General features: G+C 46.6%; 7 protein-coding genes across 7 annotated transcripts, besides 8 other annotated features; all 7 read left to right on the top strand.

Annotated features, from left to right (window-relative positions):
- Nucleotides 1–14: 14 nt before the first annotated feature.
- Nucleotides 15–52: a sequence feature (A-rich).
- Nucleotides 53–130: 78 nt separating this feature from the next.
- TraAM80_06873 (putative intraflagellar transport protein 57) lies at nucleotides 131–1360 on the top strand (the record flags this gene model as incomplete). Its single annotated transcript, XM_029383696.1, has 1 exon — nucleotides 131–1360. One exon carries the CDS (start codon nucleotides 131–133, stop codon nucleotides 1358–1360), a length of 1230 nt encoding a protein of 409 aa, XP_029236448.1.
- A 234-nt stretch (nucleotides 1361–1594) lies between these two features.
- Nucleotides 1595–1638: a sequence feature (A-rich).
- A 161-nt stretch (nucleotides 1639–1799) lies between these two features.
- On the top strand, nucleotides 1800–3188 carry TraAM80_06872 (uncharacterized protein; the record flags this gene model as incomplete). Its single annotated transcript, XM_029383695.1, has 1 exon — nucleotides 1800–3188. The coding sequence occupies one exon, from the start codon at nucleotides 1800–1802 to the stop codon at nucleotides 3186–3188; it is 1389 nt and encodes a 462-aa protein (XP_029236447.1).
- Nucleotides 3189–3254: 66 nt separating this feature from the next.
- Nucleotides 3255–3277: a microsatellite.
- Nucleotides 3278–3596: 319 nt separating this feature from the next.
- On the top strand, nucleotides 3597–4274 carry TraAM80_06871 (uncharacterized protein; the record flags this gene model as incomplete). Its single annotated transcript, XM_029383694.1, has 1 exon — nucleotides 3597–4274. One exon carries the CDS (start codon nucleotides 3597–3599, stop codon nucleotides 4272–4274), a length of 678 nt encoding a protein of 225 aa, XP_029236446.1.
- Nucleotides 4275–4740: 466 nt separating this feature from the next.
- On the top strand, nucleotides 4741–8925 carry TraAM80_06870 (uncharacterized protein; the record flags this gene model as incomplete). The annotated part of the gene is made up of 1 exon (XM_029383693.1): nucleotides 4741–8925. The coding sequence occupies one exon, from the start codon at nucleotides 4741–4743 to the stop codon at nucleotides 8923–8925; it is 4185 nt and encodes a 1394-aa protein (XP_029236445.1).
- A 242-nt stretch (nucleotides 8926–9167) lies between these two features.
- Nucleotides 9168–9192: a microsatellite.
- Nucleotides 9193–9765: 573 nt separating this feature from the next.
- Nucleotides 9766–9838: a sequence feature (A-rich).
- A 72-nt stretch (nucleotides 9839–9910) lies between these two features.
- Nucleotides 9911–10372, top strand: TraAM80_06869 (uncharacterized protein; the record flags this gene model as incomplete). Its single annotated transcript, XM_029383692.1, has 1 exon — nucleotides 9911–10372. One exon carries the CDS (start codon nucleotides 9911–9913, stop codon nucleotides 10370–10372), a length of 462 nt encoding a protein of 153 aa, XP_029236444.1.
- A 47-nt stretch (nucleotides 10373–10419) lies between these two features.
- Nucleotides 10420–10473: a sequence feature (GA-rich).
- A 78-nt stretch (nucleotides 10474–10551) lies between these two features.
- Nucleotides 10552–10593: a microsatellite.
- Nucleotides 10594–10727: 134 nt separating this feature from the next.
- On the top strand, nucleotides 10728–12776 carry TraAM80_06868 (putative protein phosphatase 2A regulatory subunit; the record flags this gene model as incomplete). The annotated part of the gene is made up of 1 exon (XM_029383691.1): nucleotides 10728–12776. One exon carries the CDS (start codon nucleotides 10728–10730, stop codon nucleotides 12774–12776), a length of 2049 nt encoding a protein of 682 aa, XP_029236443.1.
- Nucleotides 12777–13107: 331 nt separating this feature from the next.
- Nucleotides 13108–14574, top strand: TraAM80_06867 (putative sterol C-24 reductase; the record flags this gene model as incomplete). The annotated part of the gene is made up of 1 exon (XM_029383690.1): nucleotides 13108–14574. One exon carries the CDS (start codon nucleotides 13108–13110, stop codon nucleotides 14572–14574), a length of 1467 nt encoding a protein of 488 aa, XP_029236442.1.
- A 479-nt stretch (nucleotides 14575–15053) lies between these two features.
- Nucleotides 15054–15076: a microsatellite.
- Between the last annotated feature and the right edge of the window lie 464 nt (nucleotides 15077–15540).

Raw genomic sequence — 15540 nt, 5'->3', positions numbered from 1 at the left:
AAGTATTGGGGTAATTTTTTTTGTCTTTTTTGTCCTACTTTTTTTTTTTTTTGATACTGTTGATTTGTCCATCCTCAGTCATTTTTTTTTTTTATAATTGAGTATACGTAGAAATATCTAGAAGAAGGCAATGTCTCAGGAAGAAAGTCCGCAACAATCAACTGGTCCCAGCGCTTCCAGCAAAGGTGTCACTATAGACGATGGTACCATGGAGGATATTATTGATAAACTGAAAATTTTTCGTTACGAGACGGAGTTTTGTTTGCGTGTCAAGCCTGCATTTAAGCCTTTAAGCAAGTATTATTTTTCTAGGCCGTCTTCAATTGATAATCCAAATGCTCAGTTTCATTACTTTACATCTTTATGTTCTTGGCTTATGGGTTTAGCTGGACATGAATTTGAACCTCCCGGCCAGTTTGATGATCCAAACGCAACTTCAACTAACATATTGGGAGAATTGCGTGCTATGGGCATATCAGCTCCAAATCTTGCCCCAAATCGAATTCGTCAAGGAAGTGGAGATGCAGTTTTGACTATTTTATCAGCTCTTGTAGATCATGCTCTCCTTAAGAAAGGTTTTACTCCCCGTGCCGTTGATTATACCCATGTGGAAAAGTATGATGAGCTGGATGGAGTGACTGATGCTGATGATGATAACGGTGTTGGAGAGGAGGTAGAAGACAACGTGATGATAGAAAGTGATGATGAAGACGAAGTCTATGTTCGTGCCACTGGAGAAAGGTCAGCTAAAGAAGATACTGGGATTCCTGTAGAATCTGAGATTAATGCTGAAGAATGGAACTTGGAAGTGGAACGTGTGGGACCTCTTCTACAGGTAAGGTCAGATGTCATTCAAGATTGGCGTTTGAGAGTTGAAAGTGCCACTGTTTTACTCAAGGCTGTCGAAAAAATGTATCCAGAGGTGAGACAGATGCTTCAGCACGTGGCAGATGATTTGGAGAAATCAAAGGATCGCATCCAGAAGCGCGAGCAAACGCTTGCACAGCAATTTACTGAACAAGTAGAAGACTATAGGGTAAAATTACGTGAGCTTAACACCTCCCAAGACTCTGCAAATATGGCGAGTCAGAGTGTTCAACAACTGTCATCTGAGCTGAACCAGTTAAGTGGATTGTTGGACCAGGTAAAAAGGGACATTGAGGATCGAGAAACAAAAATTTCCGATACGACACCATTGATGCAGGTGAAGGACGCTGTTATAAAGGTGAGAGCTGAAATCAAGCAAATGTCACTGCGAATTGGTGTGCTACAGCATACAGTACTTCACTATGTGATGAAACAAACTAAGGCCAAGTGGGAACGATCAGAGAATGGTATCAGCTTGGAGGATTGGGAATGAGTAGAGTCCATAGTATAACTTCAAGTGGGAGGCTTTTTTTTCAAAAATTATTGCATTGTACTTTTTGCAACTTTTATGTTTACATGATGAACAGCAACAAGGGTCAGAGGGGGAAAAGGGGGAAATATGTTGAGAAATGAGATTTATTTAAAGAAGCACAAATAAAAAGAAAAAAAAGGTCTACATGTTAGTGCTTGTCCCAGCGTTGTATTTGGAGTTTTTTGCTTTCGCCGCTTTTTTTTTATTGATTTGTTTAGCTGTTTCTTTTTTTTTTTTTTGGAACTGATCGCCTTATTTAACATGATTCCTTCCTATTATTATTTCCACACACACACACTGTTTTTTTTTTGTTCTGTATTTAGACAAAAGGAAATATATATATATTCAGGAGGGGAAATATCTTTTATTTGTAGATCTCCTTGAGGATTGAATGCCTTAGATGTCTGTAGAAGCTCGTCTTTATCATGCAGAACAACAGATCCAGCATGCAAGTAAACATTTAGGACTTCTCAAGAAGCTCATTACAACAGAGGTAAGGGATCTCCGGAAAAGCATGGAACAACAAGTAGCGGAAGTGAAGCAATTGGTGATGTATCAAGATCGATTCTACCAAGAGAGAATGTCGAAATTGGAGGAACGCATTAAACAGCTTTCGGAGTTTTGTTTGTATTTGGCTCGCGCTACTGGGCATGTTTATCCTGCAGTTGCGCCAGTTCCTACTGAAATGATAGTCGTCCCCCCTGAAGTCCAACCACTACAGGGAGTTGCTTTTTCTGTTAATAAAAACACAATGTTACATGACGGTGGTGATGACGACGATGGGAATCCGAATGAAAAAAAGAAAGATGTGGATGCAATATTAGAAACATACAAGGATCGCATAAATACAATGTATGACTTTTATACGGCGTCATCAACTGAGGTGTTTCACCCTACGATGACTATGACTCATTTTTCGCGTATGCTAAAAGATTGTCAACTGTGCGGGATTTCGCAGGGAACTTCCGCCGAGTTACTTTGGATGGCGGTGATGCGCTCACTGAACAGAAGTCAGCGCAAACACCTTGATAACGTTCAGGCTCAAAACCGAGGTATAACATTGGGGAGGTATGTTTCCGCGACACAACAGAAAAACCTTTTTGCTTTTCAGCGCCTCGAGACAATTCCAAAGGAATTGTTTGGAGAGGCCCTTTATCTTCTTGCGATGGAGAAGCGTCGGTTACGACGACTTTCAGATGGTACAACGCTTTGTGTTACAGCAAGTCCTTTAGATGAAAAACCGAAAGACGTATTTCTTGCATTTTTGTTGTATCACATATTTCCATATGTTGATGCGGTTATAGAGGAAAAAGAGCGTTTACACGGTTTAGTTTTGCATCCTGGCTTCGGTGGAAATTGTGAAGGTAATGATACATTGCTTTCCGTGAAAAACACTTTGATTCCGTCATACAAAACGAATGCTGTAGCTTCTATTGTAAAGGAGTTTATGAGACCCATCAAAGAAGGCTATACCATAGCCATTAGGTCCGCGCAGGGATACTCAGCCACTGTGATGAACTTGGATGGGTTTGTTGAACTGGCCCGTAGACACGAATTATTGCCACTTATTCGTAAGCCAGTTTTGCGTCATATTTTTCTTTGCTGTTGTGCTGTAGAGAAAGAAGAGCATCCTGAGGCGGAGGAGGGAGCTATTTCTGTGGGTACGTTTCTTCTTGCTTTATATTACTTGGCGGATCAGATCTATGGGGATCCTCTCATGGGGAAAAGGTTTTCTACTCCTGAGGCACGAATTAAGAAGCTTTTATCCAAAATGTTTATATTAAGTTAACACGTCATATTGTAATTGACAAAAAATCATAATCTATCGTTGTTGGAGGAACTAGAATGTTTTCCTTTATTATTATTATTATTATTTTTTGCGGTTTTTCTGTAACATATCTAGAATGGTTTTAGGACAGGCTGGTACAGTTACTGCGGCAGTGTTTTTTTTTTTTTTTGATGTGCCTGGGTTGTGCTGAAATAACAGTGTTTGCGTTGGTAACATGTGTGTGATGTTATTTATTTGCGTTTGATTAGCTGCAGCTGTGGTTTTGACCTTGTCATTACATCCCCACCTTTTTTTTATTTTTCGTATGTGCGCGTATGCGGGAAACTTGGTTTCGGGAAAGCCTGCGCTGCGTAAGAAATGAGAGGTGGGCGCAAGAAGCCACGAGGGCAACCGAAGAGGGGAGGATCCATGACTAAAACCAAGAAAGAAACGAAAAACGGGGATGCCGAGGTTCAGTGTACAACTGTGGGTGCAAGGCAGTTGTTGGTTTCGGTTCAAGATAAACTTAGACGTCAAAAACATGCCAAATTCTTCGATGAGCTTCTTGTAGCGACTGAAGAGACCACCCGAGGTTCACAGACTCTTACGACCCTTGTAATGAGTGAGGTTCCAGTGCTAGCAGTTGGGTACATTGCCCGTGCGATGGGTCTTAACCTATCCAATAAGGAGGTATTATGTTTATTGGAGATGGTGGAAGAAACCGATGCGGCGTCTCGGGGAGTTGTATCTGCAAAAGCGTTGAAAGAGGTAATAGTTGAGGCTCTCATGACGGGTGTAATGGCTCCCCCAAGGGCCGCACTGCCAGCCACAACTTCGCGAAAAAAACGTGCTACTGCGTCTCCCGCCTCAAGAATAATGCCAATTTCTGTCGTTCGCGACAGTGAAGAGGCCATCTATCATGCTTTTTCTGTGTTGGATTTGGCTAGGCGTGGTTACCTGGAAGCGGAGGAGATGCGACGTTTTCTGCGTAGTGGGGGGGAACCCTTTACTGAAGAGGAGGTAGAGCAGTTTCTAGCCGCAGCTGCTGACCCTGAAAGTGGCCGTATATACTACGAGGAGTTTGCGGATGTACTTGCAACGGAGTAGAGCCGTGAAAACGCGAAGAGACAACAGTAATGTTTATAACTCGGATGACTTTTCTCGCGGAGCTGTTGTTGATGTTGTTTGAGTGTGAATGTGCTACTTTTCAAATCACCTCGTAGAAACAGAGGGCAGGAAGAAAGGCACTGTTTCATGTAATAAGACCATGCAGTTGTTTAACCCCTACTCTTTTTCCCTGTGGAGTTTGGTTACTGTTATAGATATTTTTGTGCCTTTTTTTTTGTCTATGCGTGCTACCTGCTTTTTTTTTTTTTCTTCTCTCTCTCTGTGTGTCTCTACCACCATCATCAATGATGCTCTCTGTAAAGCGAACTTTTTACCGGGCTCGTTTGTTTGTTTCTGAGCAGCATAGTTAATTGAGAAGCAAAAAATAATTCAGAGAGAAGGGAAAGAAACAAAAGAGAACCCTAAGGACCTAAATAAAGCACGATAGAGAATAGGATTGAGTGCCATGATGCGACGCGTGCTTCTTACCAGGGTGCTGCATTTGCCTTTGGTATCAAGTCGTGCTGCAGGCTCGTTCATGGCCGGAAACGGCAATCGAGGTTCGCATCGTCAGAATCGAGAGCGCACACTAAACACGAGGCCCGAGTTTCATGTCGGTGATCGTGTGGTGAAGCGGGAGATGCATCGTGCTCCATCGAGTAGGGTTGCCCGAAATAATACCCCTGGGACGCTGGAGAAGACGGGGGTGCTTTTCCCGGACGCCCAGACGCAGGAATTGGATGAGATGGAAGTTGCGGATGGACACACACGTTCCACCGTAGAGAGCAGGCAGGGACAGCAGCAAGATTACGATGACGATGAAGAAGTGCATGCCCCTCCAAATCTAAAGAGAAGGTATGATAGCTATGCTCGACCAAAGCGCGAAACCGTGGTGCTCACAAGCTCCTTTGCCAATCGAGTTACGTCAAAGGGGAACAACGATGAGGATGACGACGTGGAAGATGACGTGACCAAAATTTACAGTCATGATGAGGTGGAGACGGAGAATGGCATGACTACCGATACCCGACGTGCCAGAAGTAAGTCTGTTGTTGTCGCCAATGCGCCCTCTCGGAGCTCTGCAGGGGAGCTGAACAACGATGATGACAACATGGAGGATGATGTGGCAGAAGTCTACACGAGTCCCATACGCTCCAAAGAACCTTACAACGTGGGTAAAATGACCAGTGTACATTTTACCGACAATGAGGAGTGTAACATGCTCGGGAGAGTGGAAACACACGACGACGAGGTGGGGCAAGGCATAGAGAGCGAAAAGGAGCATGAGGCTGATGTGGATGAAGAGGAGAGTGAATGCATGGAAGGGAAAGATGAGTTCAAAAATGTGAAAAATCATCCTTTTTTTGCAGATCTTCTCCGTCGCATGGAAAAGAACGCCACACGTCAGCGACAACAAATTAAATCCGCTGGTTGTTACAGCTTGGAAGCCATAAATCGATGTCTTCGACCTCTGCTTCAACTCACGGATTATCCATTTACAGTTCGTCAACTACATCACATGGCACCGTTTCTTTATTCGAACCTTCTTCGGCGTTCCCTTTCTGACTTGAAGGCATGTCGCCGTCTTCACGTTTATCGCTCCGCTGAAACGGATGTCATTCTCGATTGGTCAGTGGAGGATTTTCTTCGTCGACGCTACGAAAGCATTCATCTCTCGTGGGAGCCTGTAAAGATTGTTATGATGCGATTTGGCTGGAACCAGGAGGTGATGACGGATCGCGACTGCCTGTTGTACCTTTCAAAATTTCGAGATTACATTGAGCTGGCGGAGTTGGAGCTTAGCGCGGGGGATGACAAACCAAAGGCTCTACCAATTGATGACGCTGAGCGAACGGCTGAACAGCGGCCCATCCCAGTCTCCAAACTGCTCATACGCCGCAAGGTGACGGAGGACACGGAACCATCTGTGACGGAGGCGATTCGCCTCATGGGGACGCCCGCCCTGTCAAAACCTGCCAAGTCAAGAAGGGCCAACGTGTCTGAAAAGGACAGCGTGGAGGGGACATTTGAGCGCATCCAGCGTGAGGCGTCGAGCGTGGACGGTGATGAGGAGGCAAAGCTGCAACATGCCATTGATGCTACGCCTTTCTTGCGTCAGGCCAGCCACCCCTCTGGCCGCTGCGTAAGAGAGTTTTCACTTGGAAAGGGACAGAATACAGTGATTTCTGAAAGTCCATCAGCTGCCTCTGCGAGGCTTGAAAGTCATTCCTTCGATGAAGATCGTCGTGCATACACTCCTGAGTCCTACGAAGCTCTTGCCAATGCGTATCACAAGAAGAAGGTGGAGGCATCACAGATACGTCGTCGACTTTTGAACACAGACAGCATTGACCAGGCTAGTGAGTTGCAAGAGAAGCTTGCTGCGGCTCAGAAGGAAATCCCACGTTTACGAGGGCAACTTGAAAAGATGAGGCAATTACGACGCACAGAAAGGGCGGACGCTCCGGGGAGGTTACCAACTTCTCTTTCCAACGCAAAGAATTATACTCATGCGGAGGAGCTGTCAACTAAGGGCAAGGGCGCGACATCTGTGGACATGAATGCAAAAGATATTCAAGGAGAAAAATCCGCCTTGATGACATCATCCCTTTTTACTCGATTGGATCAGGCGAAGCAACAACAACGAGAACAACCTACAAAAAACTATGATGCCGCCGAAGACAAATTGGGGGATGAGGAAGCCTCAGATCAAACAGCAGAATGCGGGGCGGAGAAGTGCCTCTCTGCACACTGCAACACGGTTTCACCCTTGAAGGAGATTGAGGTGTTGTCTTCGGCGGCGCTTATGTTACGGCGGGAGATTGAGTCATTGCAAGAAAAGCGTCGTCTGGACGAGGGGTTGCTTCTGAATAAGTTGGAGGAAGCAATTCACACGCTGCTCAAGATTGAAGATACGATTAAGAGTGTTTCACAGCGTGAGGCAAAGGAGGCGGAACAGAAGAAACTGGAGATGCAGAAAAGTGAGGAAACAGAAAGGCAAATGCGACGCGAGCACGCAGAAGCACGTGCACGTGCTTTAGAAGAAGAGCTGCTGCGCAAGCGTGAAGAACGGGTAAAAATTATTGGCAAACAACGTGAAGAGGCTCGTCAGGCGCAGCGAGAGGCCGAACTCGCTCTGCAAAGACAAAAGCAGGCAGAGCAAGCTGCAGTCGAGGCGGAGGCAGAACTGGAGCGAACACTTCAGGAGGCCAAGTCAATGATCTGGAACGAAGGGGCAAATGAAGAGCCGAAGTGCAGTGGTGCACAGACACCGCTGACAAAGGTGGCAGAATCACCAACCATCCATGAAACGTTTCCGCAAGCGTGTGAATCAGCAAGCAAAGTAGTACCGAACACTAGCAGTAATATCAGCTTCTCTACTGAGCCAGCATGCACGCCAGATCAGTACGACGGTCTCTGTCTCGGTGCAGAACGGCTGCACAAGGAAATTACTGAGCTTGAGCGCCAGATGGAAAATGAGGGGGATGAAGATGACATGACATTGATGGCTGTTTTGGCAACCTCACGGTCAGATTTGGAGGAACTGGAAGATTTTATCCGTGTGGTGCGTCGTAGAGAAGCTTGGGCCGCGGAGCGTGACAGGATACGCAAGGAGGATCGGGAACGCCAGGCAAGAGAGCGAGGGAAGCATTCAAATGATTTGCAAGAAAAGATTGACGCCATTCGGTTTCAGATTTTACTTATGGAAAAAAGGCTGCAGCATGCGACGGAACGGAACATAGTCACCAAACTTGAACAAGGGATTATCAACAACAGACGCGAGATTAACCGGCTGCGGATTGAGCAGGATCGGCTGCGGCGATCTGGTCATCACGCAGATGCGAGTGGCATTTGTATTCCATCATCCATCAGTATTGCAGAGGCATTGGCACATGAAGAGGCCAAGGATGCGGAGGTGGGTTTAGATGAGCCCGAACATGACGCCGAGGAGGTTGATGCAGCCTATACACAAGGCGCCGCCGACGTGTATGAAACGGCGGTGGAAGGTGAGGGAGAAAAAAACGGGACTGATAAGCTCGAGTCCGTAAATGATGTTGCCAATGCCACGACAGAGGAGGAATACGATGCAAGCGAAGACGTCGCGGCCGACACTCTTAACAGTCAAGCTGAGACGCTGGAGGATGACCAGAAGGAGTTGCAGCAGTTAACAGGACGGATGAAGGGTATCTTGGAGGACATCAAATACCTTGAAGAAAACATTGCCTCGCAGGAGGACGGCGATGATGCCAAGGTGACAGCTGCATCACTTGCCGAGCTACAAAAAAAGCTTCGGCAACTTCTGGAGATGCGTGACGCGATTAAAAATCGGACCGAGCAGTTGCCTTTGGAGGACCCTGGAACTAATAGTGCGCCTGTTTCGTGGGCTCCCGCGGCGGCGGTGGCGGCAACGTCAGCAACAATAACAACAAACGTGAAAGTGAAGGCGACAACGACAGTGGCTTCCCGACGGCCTAAAGTTCTTGCACCGCTCTTCAACAGGCCTGTGTCGAGCCACGCAAGCTATGCGGGCGCGGAGGTGCTTCGATTCGAGCATCAGCCCAAGGAGGCCCAACAGCACGCCTCTCAGCGTGGTGCCGCGGCGGGGCGTAAGATGCGAAGAGGTGCCAAAGCAAATAAGGCCCGACGGTAGAATTAACATGCACGTTAAATGAGTAACCGGGCTATAGATGTGTGTGTGTGTGTGCCGATGCACGGATTATCTAGGAACAACTTTAGTGAGTGGAGGCGCACACGCACATGGGCGGAAAAATATAAATACATTAAATAACTCATAGAGTGCGAAGCTGTGAGAGAATATACGCAAACACCTCATACATCAATACATAAATGCAAGACATAGAGGAGGGAAATATTTTTTGTATACATTTTTTCGTGTATGTGTGTGTGTGTGTGTGTGACCAATCATGCCTGTTTGCGTCACGGACGTGGGCATTAATGCAGTCAGCAATGACTTGCATTCCGAGTTGATTATGACATACATTAAATTCCAGACATGCACGCATAGATAAGTTTATTGGGTGAGAAAAAGGGGAATAGATTGTGTGTGTGCGTGTTTGCTGCGACCCAAACAAACTGAAAATGAAACAAAAAACGCTGCACAGAGGAGAGAGTGATAGAAAGACGTAACGGGGGAACAAGAGCAAAAACGGCAAATAAAAGTTCTCCAAACTCTATTAGAGGTGCCCGTTGCTGCGGACTTGTTCTCGTTGTCGGTGCATCAGCTTCCTGCTTGTTGGTGCGGGTGCGGCCATGGGGAAATGGAATGGAACGAACATACCCTGGATCTTTGCTTCCTCATGTTTATTTTGCAACAGTTGCTTGCTGGGATGTGTGCATGCTCACCTAAACTTTTTTTTTTTGCTTTGATGTGGTATGCGCGTTCATGCACGGACACGTATTGGCCCCTGAGTGAGCGGATGAAGTTTCTTCTGACGAAGTAGCAGGAAGATTCAAAAATGTTTTTTCCAACTTTTTTTTTCTTGTTGTTTGCTTTTTTTTGCTTTCTCTGCACCATCTTTTTTTGTTTTTTTGTTTTTGTTTTTGCGAGGAAAAGAAAGGAGGACTGAGGGGCGGGCAGTAGCACAGCAGATAGTTTTTCTGTACATTAGCACACAATGCTTCATTTAAGCGCCGTTTGGCGTAAAAATCCTGTCGTTTTCAAACAGGGGCAGGGGATGTTTTCACACCAACTGAAGCGTCTGCTGCAAAAGAAATCGATTCACCGCTACAACTGGGATCCCTTGCCCATGTATGACCCGCGCAAATTAGTGCACGCCAATCGTCGTGTTGACACGGAAACGTGGCAAGAGAAATACGATCCGCACTGGGATGAGCGTGCGCACCTGGTGCCAGATCAAGTGTATCATCACGTCCCTGTTCCGCCCGAGTACAAAGACGCGTATTGGTGGAGAGATCTGCAGGCACGCCGCGTGCAGTGTCCTGTGGAGTGGGTGAGCCATCGAATGTACAACAAGGGCGACCGGCAACGCTACGATTTCCAGGACTTGGCGTTCCGCAAAAAGTTTGAGTATTCGTACGAGGAAGTGGTACAGAATGCGAAGGATATGCGGAGCTGAGAGGGCGAGTTCCTACCTCTGAGGGGAGTTGCAGCCCGTTTTTCCCCCTCACTTTCTCCCTCTCTTTCTCTCTTTCTTTGTGTGCCTGTTTCTGTGTTTGTCTGCCTATGGAAATACATGGTTTCTTGGTCGAGGCTCGGGGTGTGTTTTGGGCGAGACATCAACAGCGCCAGCACGAGGAAGAGAAAGAGGAGGAAAAACGAAAGAATAGAAAAGAGAAATATATATATAAATTTTTTCTCTCGTTTTTTTAAAGGGAATTTATCTTAGTTTTTATTTGCAGCTCTACTTTCCCGAAAAAGCAGAGTGATCCCAACGCAACCCACGACCCACACTGCAGACGCAAGAGCGGCCAATGCTTTCAAGCATAGATCGGGATTGCGCAGCTGCGAAGCGAGCGCAAAAGAAACTGCAAAACAACCGAGTAGAGGAGTGCGTTCCAGGCGGATTTTCGCCTCGGCCTTCCCACTCGCGGAGTTGCAGCGTGACAGGCGTTTCACAGGAAGTGGACACAGGCGCTGTTGCGTTGCATGGACATGCAGACACTGCAGATGCTAAACTTGAATGGAAACCAGAGCGGTCCCCCAGACTTGGCTATGACAAAGCTGAAGCTGTGCCAATAAAACACACTCCCTCGGTGAGTGTCTTTCCTTCCAGCCCGGCATCACCACCATCCATGTCGTCAGCATGCGGAAATCACGTAGGTAGTGAACACGCGCTGCGTCGTTCGTCGCCCAAGGCAACTTTGCTTGGTCATCATCAAGTACGCAATGCTTTTTATTCTTTTCTTCGGCATGTGGATGCCACGGCAAGTGTTGGTGATGAGAGCGCGCGAAAAAGAAGTTGTACAGGGTCTTATAGAGACACAGATGATGTGACTGCTTCGGAGAAGCTGATGTTACGCGAAGTATATGTATCTGGAAAACCATGGCAACATGCTGCTGATGGTCTCCCCACGTACTTTCGAAGTGGCGCTTTGAACGTATCGTCTCTTGCAACAAACAGTTCTGGGGAATACGTTGCCGTAGGTGACCGTTCTGGTCGTGTTTTTTTGCTGCACCGTATAAAACAGCAGTCGCAGCAGCAACAACTAGAAGGTAACGGCAGAGACTGTGAAGCAAGCAAGGGAGAGAGGCGTCCGCGCGCAAGTGGAACTGTTTCACGCGTACACCGGCCTTATGCGTTTGCTGTGGGGCGACAAGCGTACACCTCAGTCATAGACCCATTGAACAGTGTGGAGGTGACTCCATGCGTTCAGGCTCTCTGTTTTTTGCCTCAAACAGGTCCAACCACGTACCTGCTCATGACAAACGAGAAAATGCCAAAATTATTCAAGGTGATTGGGGTGCGAGAGTCTCCCTCACCTTTTTCAGCGGTGAATCACCTTGGCGAGAAAAGTGTTGCCTCACTGACGTTGAACCCACTTAATGGTACACGGATGACTGCGATGAAGGAAGTGACTCGTTATGCCTTGAATCACGAGTACAACATAAACTCACTCTGTCCAGTGGCGGATAGTGCGCAGTTTTACTCCGCTGATGACCTCACTGTGAAGTTGTGGTGCGTCGAGCACCAGGACACGTCTATTGAGACGTATGCTCTTAAATCCCCCTTTGAGGAGGAGGTTACGGAGACCATATTTGGCATTCGCTGCTTTTCTCATGAACCATTTTTGCTTTTTGTTGTGACAACCGCCGGGGCTGTTCGAGTGCTCGACATTCGCCAGCGACTTAAATTATTTCAGCAGGCACCGTTGGTGTTTAAAAACACGTACCATCACGAAGACACTGTTTTTGCTAACTCACTCACTGACTGTGCACTAAGCCCGTGTGGGAGGTTTGTGGCTGGACGTGATGTCATGAGTACGTGTCTGTGGGACGTCCGTCGCAATTCTCAGCACGATCGAGCTGTGCAGACGCCATCTTCATCGTTGCATGATGATGACGAGTACTGTGTGCTGCAGCGGTGGGAGCTGTATCCACACCTCCGGCAGGAAATGGAACAAATGTTTCAGGGAGATGTTATGGAAACGTTTAATGTACGTTTTTTGAATGATCACAAAGTGTGCACCGGCGGTTTTTCCAGAACGTTGTATACACTTGATATTTTGAAGGATTCTGCTTCTCCTGGCGACGGAAGGAAGTCCACTACGCGTTGTAGTAACGGACAGACATTTCAGTTGCCGCAGTTGTACGGAGAAAGTGGCGACGCAAGATTGGGTCTCCTGTCCTCGCTTGCAATGGAAGACGTTCGGTTTTCAGACACTGATGACGCGGACGCGCTTTTCAACAACACCGTGACCCACCTTTCACAGCCTTTGACGTCTATGAACGGAGACTGCTCTCTACTGGCGTCCTCTGGTCAGGCAGTTTTCCAACTGACATATACAAACTTGCGTTGTTGAATTACTTTGCTGTTGGAGAAGATAGACACTGACTCGATATATATTGCGTTTCTTGGCATGTGGGCTGTAGAGAGTGCCACGGTGGAAAGTTTTTATTTTATTCTGCTGTTTTGTTGTAGCGTGACGCACCTTAGTTTTTTTTTTTTTTTGGTTGTGTGTGTATGCCGGTGGCAGGTAGGCTGGTAATGTAAGAGACAGCCAAGGACACCGGTTATTATTATGCTTATTACTTTGCTTCTCTTTATTTTGTTTTCTCTCCCCATGATGAAGTTACGAAAAAAAAAAAAAAAACTAAACGTTTTATTTCTGCCGTTACTTACTTATTCGTCCCATGACCACTGGAACTCATCGGGCATCTTCAACCCGGCGTTCAACAACCCCAAAACGCAATGCGCAGACAGCAGAGCGCAAGTTAAGTCCCGAGGAGCTCTACAACGTTACGGTGGAAAAGAAATTTTCTCCCGAAAAGGACACCTGGGATGGCCACTATGAATTTGGCGGCCCTTGGGCTACTTTTCTCATCATATTGATATCCCATACACTGATATATTACTTTATGGTTTGCATAATGGAGTTTCAAGGCACAATGATCTACCCCGGTCATCCACTATTAAAGGGGGAGAACATGATCAGTGTTTTTTGGGAGCATGTGCGTATAAATGCAGCACCGACATGGGAAACATTTGGCATTTTTACAGGATTTTTACTTTTGGAGTACACCTTGGCTGTAGTGCTTCCCGGTATGGAGGTCAAGGGACTTCCCATTCCAAGTGAAGGTGGTTACCGCTATGTCTACAAATGCAATGCCGTTCATGCATGGTATTGTATGCTGGTCATTGTAGGCGTATTACATTTTACCGAAATCCTCCCTCTTTGGAGGGTGCATGATGAATACGGCCATTACCTAACTGCTGCCACCATCTGGGCGGATGTCCTTTCGGTTTGGGTCTACATTGTTGGCCTTCGCAAAAGACTTCGTATGTCAAACAATGTTGTCTATGACTTTTTTATGGGCTCAGCTCTTAACTTTCGTCTTCCTGGTGACGTGGACGTTAAGCTGTTTGCGGAATGTCGCAATTCATGGGTATTATTGATGGTTATAACCCTAAGTAATGCCGCCGCAATGTACCGAGAGCTTGGCTACATTACGGGAAATATGTATTTTATTGTTTTTGCACAATTTTTGTACGTGAATGCGATACAAAAGGGTGAAGAGTGTATTATTAGTACTTGGGACTTATTTTACGAGAAATTTGGATGGATGTTGGCGTACTGGAATACGTGCGGGGTACCTTTTTTGTATTCCATGCAATCCTTATACATCCAGAGAGTTCTTAAAGAACGTTCCTACCGACCTTGGCAATTGATGCTTATGGTGATGGTTCTCCTTCCGGCATACTATATCTGGGACAGCGCGAATTCACAGAAGAATCGTTTCCGCATGAAGCGTAGCGGCGTGCCGGAATACATCATTCGACGGAAGGCGTTTCCGCAGCTCCCGTGGGGATATATTGAAAATCCCCGTGTATTAAAAAACGAACGTGGTGAACTCTTTGTGGATGGATGGTATCGCTATGGTCGTAAACTACACTACACTGTGGATATTATTATGGCATTCTTGTGGGGGACGTCATGCGGATTTAACTCTTTCATTCCGTTTTTCTACGTGTGCTTCTTCACCTGTCATCTTGTGGACCGCGAGCGCCGTGATGACTACCGTTGCCGCAGGAAGTACGGTAAGCTTTGGGAACGCTACCTGCAGGTAGTCCCATACAAGCTGATCCCGGGTATTTATTAGAGGCATCGTGAAGGTCATTATTTTACTTTCTTACTTTATTTTCTCGCCGTTTTTCATTATTATTCTCTCTCTCAACCGTTACTGTCCACGCATTTGAAACGGGGCAGTGGGCCCTCTTTGTTGTTGTTTATATTACTTCTGAGTCCCCATCATTTTTTTTATATATTTACTTCTTATTTCTTGGCTTTGCGGAGTGAGTTTTTTGATTTTATGAAACAGAGTTCTGCGTTCCCCCCCCCCCCCCCGTGTTTTTGTTTATCTGAACATTTTGTTTGCTCACGAATTCCCCCATTTCCCTCCGTGCAGGTGCATGGGGATGCTCCAACCTTCTTGAAGGTTGGGCGAGGCTTGCGGGGTTCCGCGCCGGAGTAATTAATACTTCCGACAGTTGGTGCCACACCTCCTTTTTGTGTTTTTCTGCCTCTCTTTCCGCTGTCTCCCCTCCTATGCGCCGCCGCCGCCGAGCTGCATTGGTTTGCTGTGCGTGTGTGTGTGTGTGGTGCCTTCAGGGGTGGGGTTTCGGTGCGTTAGACGTGGAATGGAGGGGGGCGAGGCGGGGGCGTGAACGACGCGTTTGTGGGTGGGGGGAGGGGAGGGAAGTCTAGAAAATCCAAAAACAATACCAGCAGCAACTCAAACTAATACAAAAAGTGTGCAGCAACGACCAATAGCAATGAAATGTGAACTGTTTTCTCGACATGGGTTAGACGGGAGGCAAAGCGAGACAAAATATCATTTTTCTTTTTTTATGCGTAGTAACGACGCCGTGGAGCGCCTTCACCATCCAATGGGTGGCGGCGCAAAGGTGTAGAGTGTAAGTAAAATGTGGGGTGGGGGAGAGAGCGTGAAAAAGAATTTTTTTCTGTTTGTTTGTTTTGAAAGAAACGAGAGCCGGTTTTTATTTTTACTTTTTGTATAAAAGTGTTTGGAGCAAATATGAGAGCGGCTGGGTTTAGGAAATGTGAC

The sequence above is a fragment of the Trypanosoma rangeli genome (genome assembly GCF_003719475.1).
Source record: "Trypanosoma rangeli strain AM80 chromosome Unknown Tra_15.4_contig_00264, whole genome shotgun sequence".
Taxonomy (NCBI): domain Eukaryota; phylum Euglenozoa; class Kinetoplastea; order Trypanosomatida; family Trypanosomatidae; genus Trypanosoma; species Trypanosoma rangeli.
The sequence above is the reverse complement of the archived record's forward strand: the minus strand, read 5'-3'. Positions and strand labels throughout refer to the sequence as shown.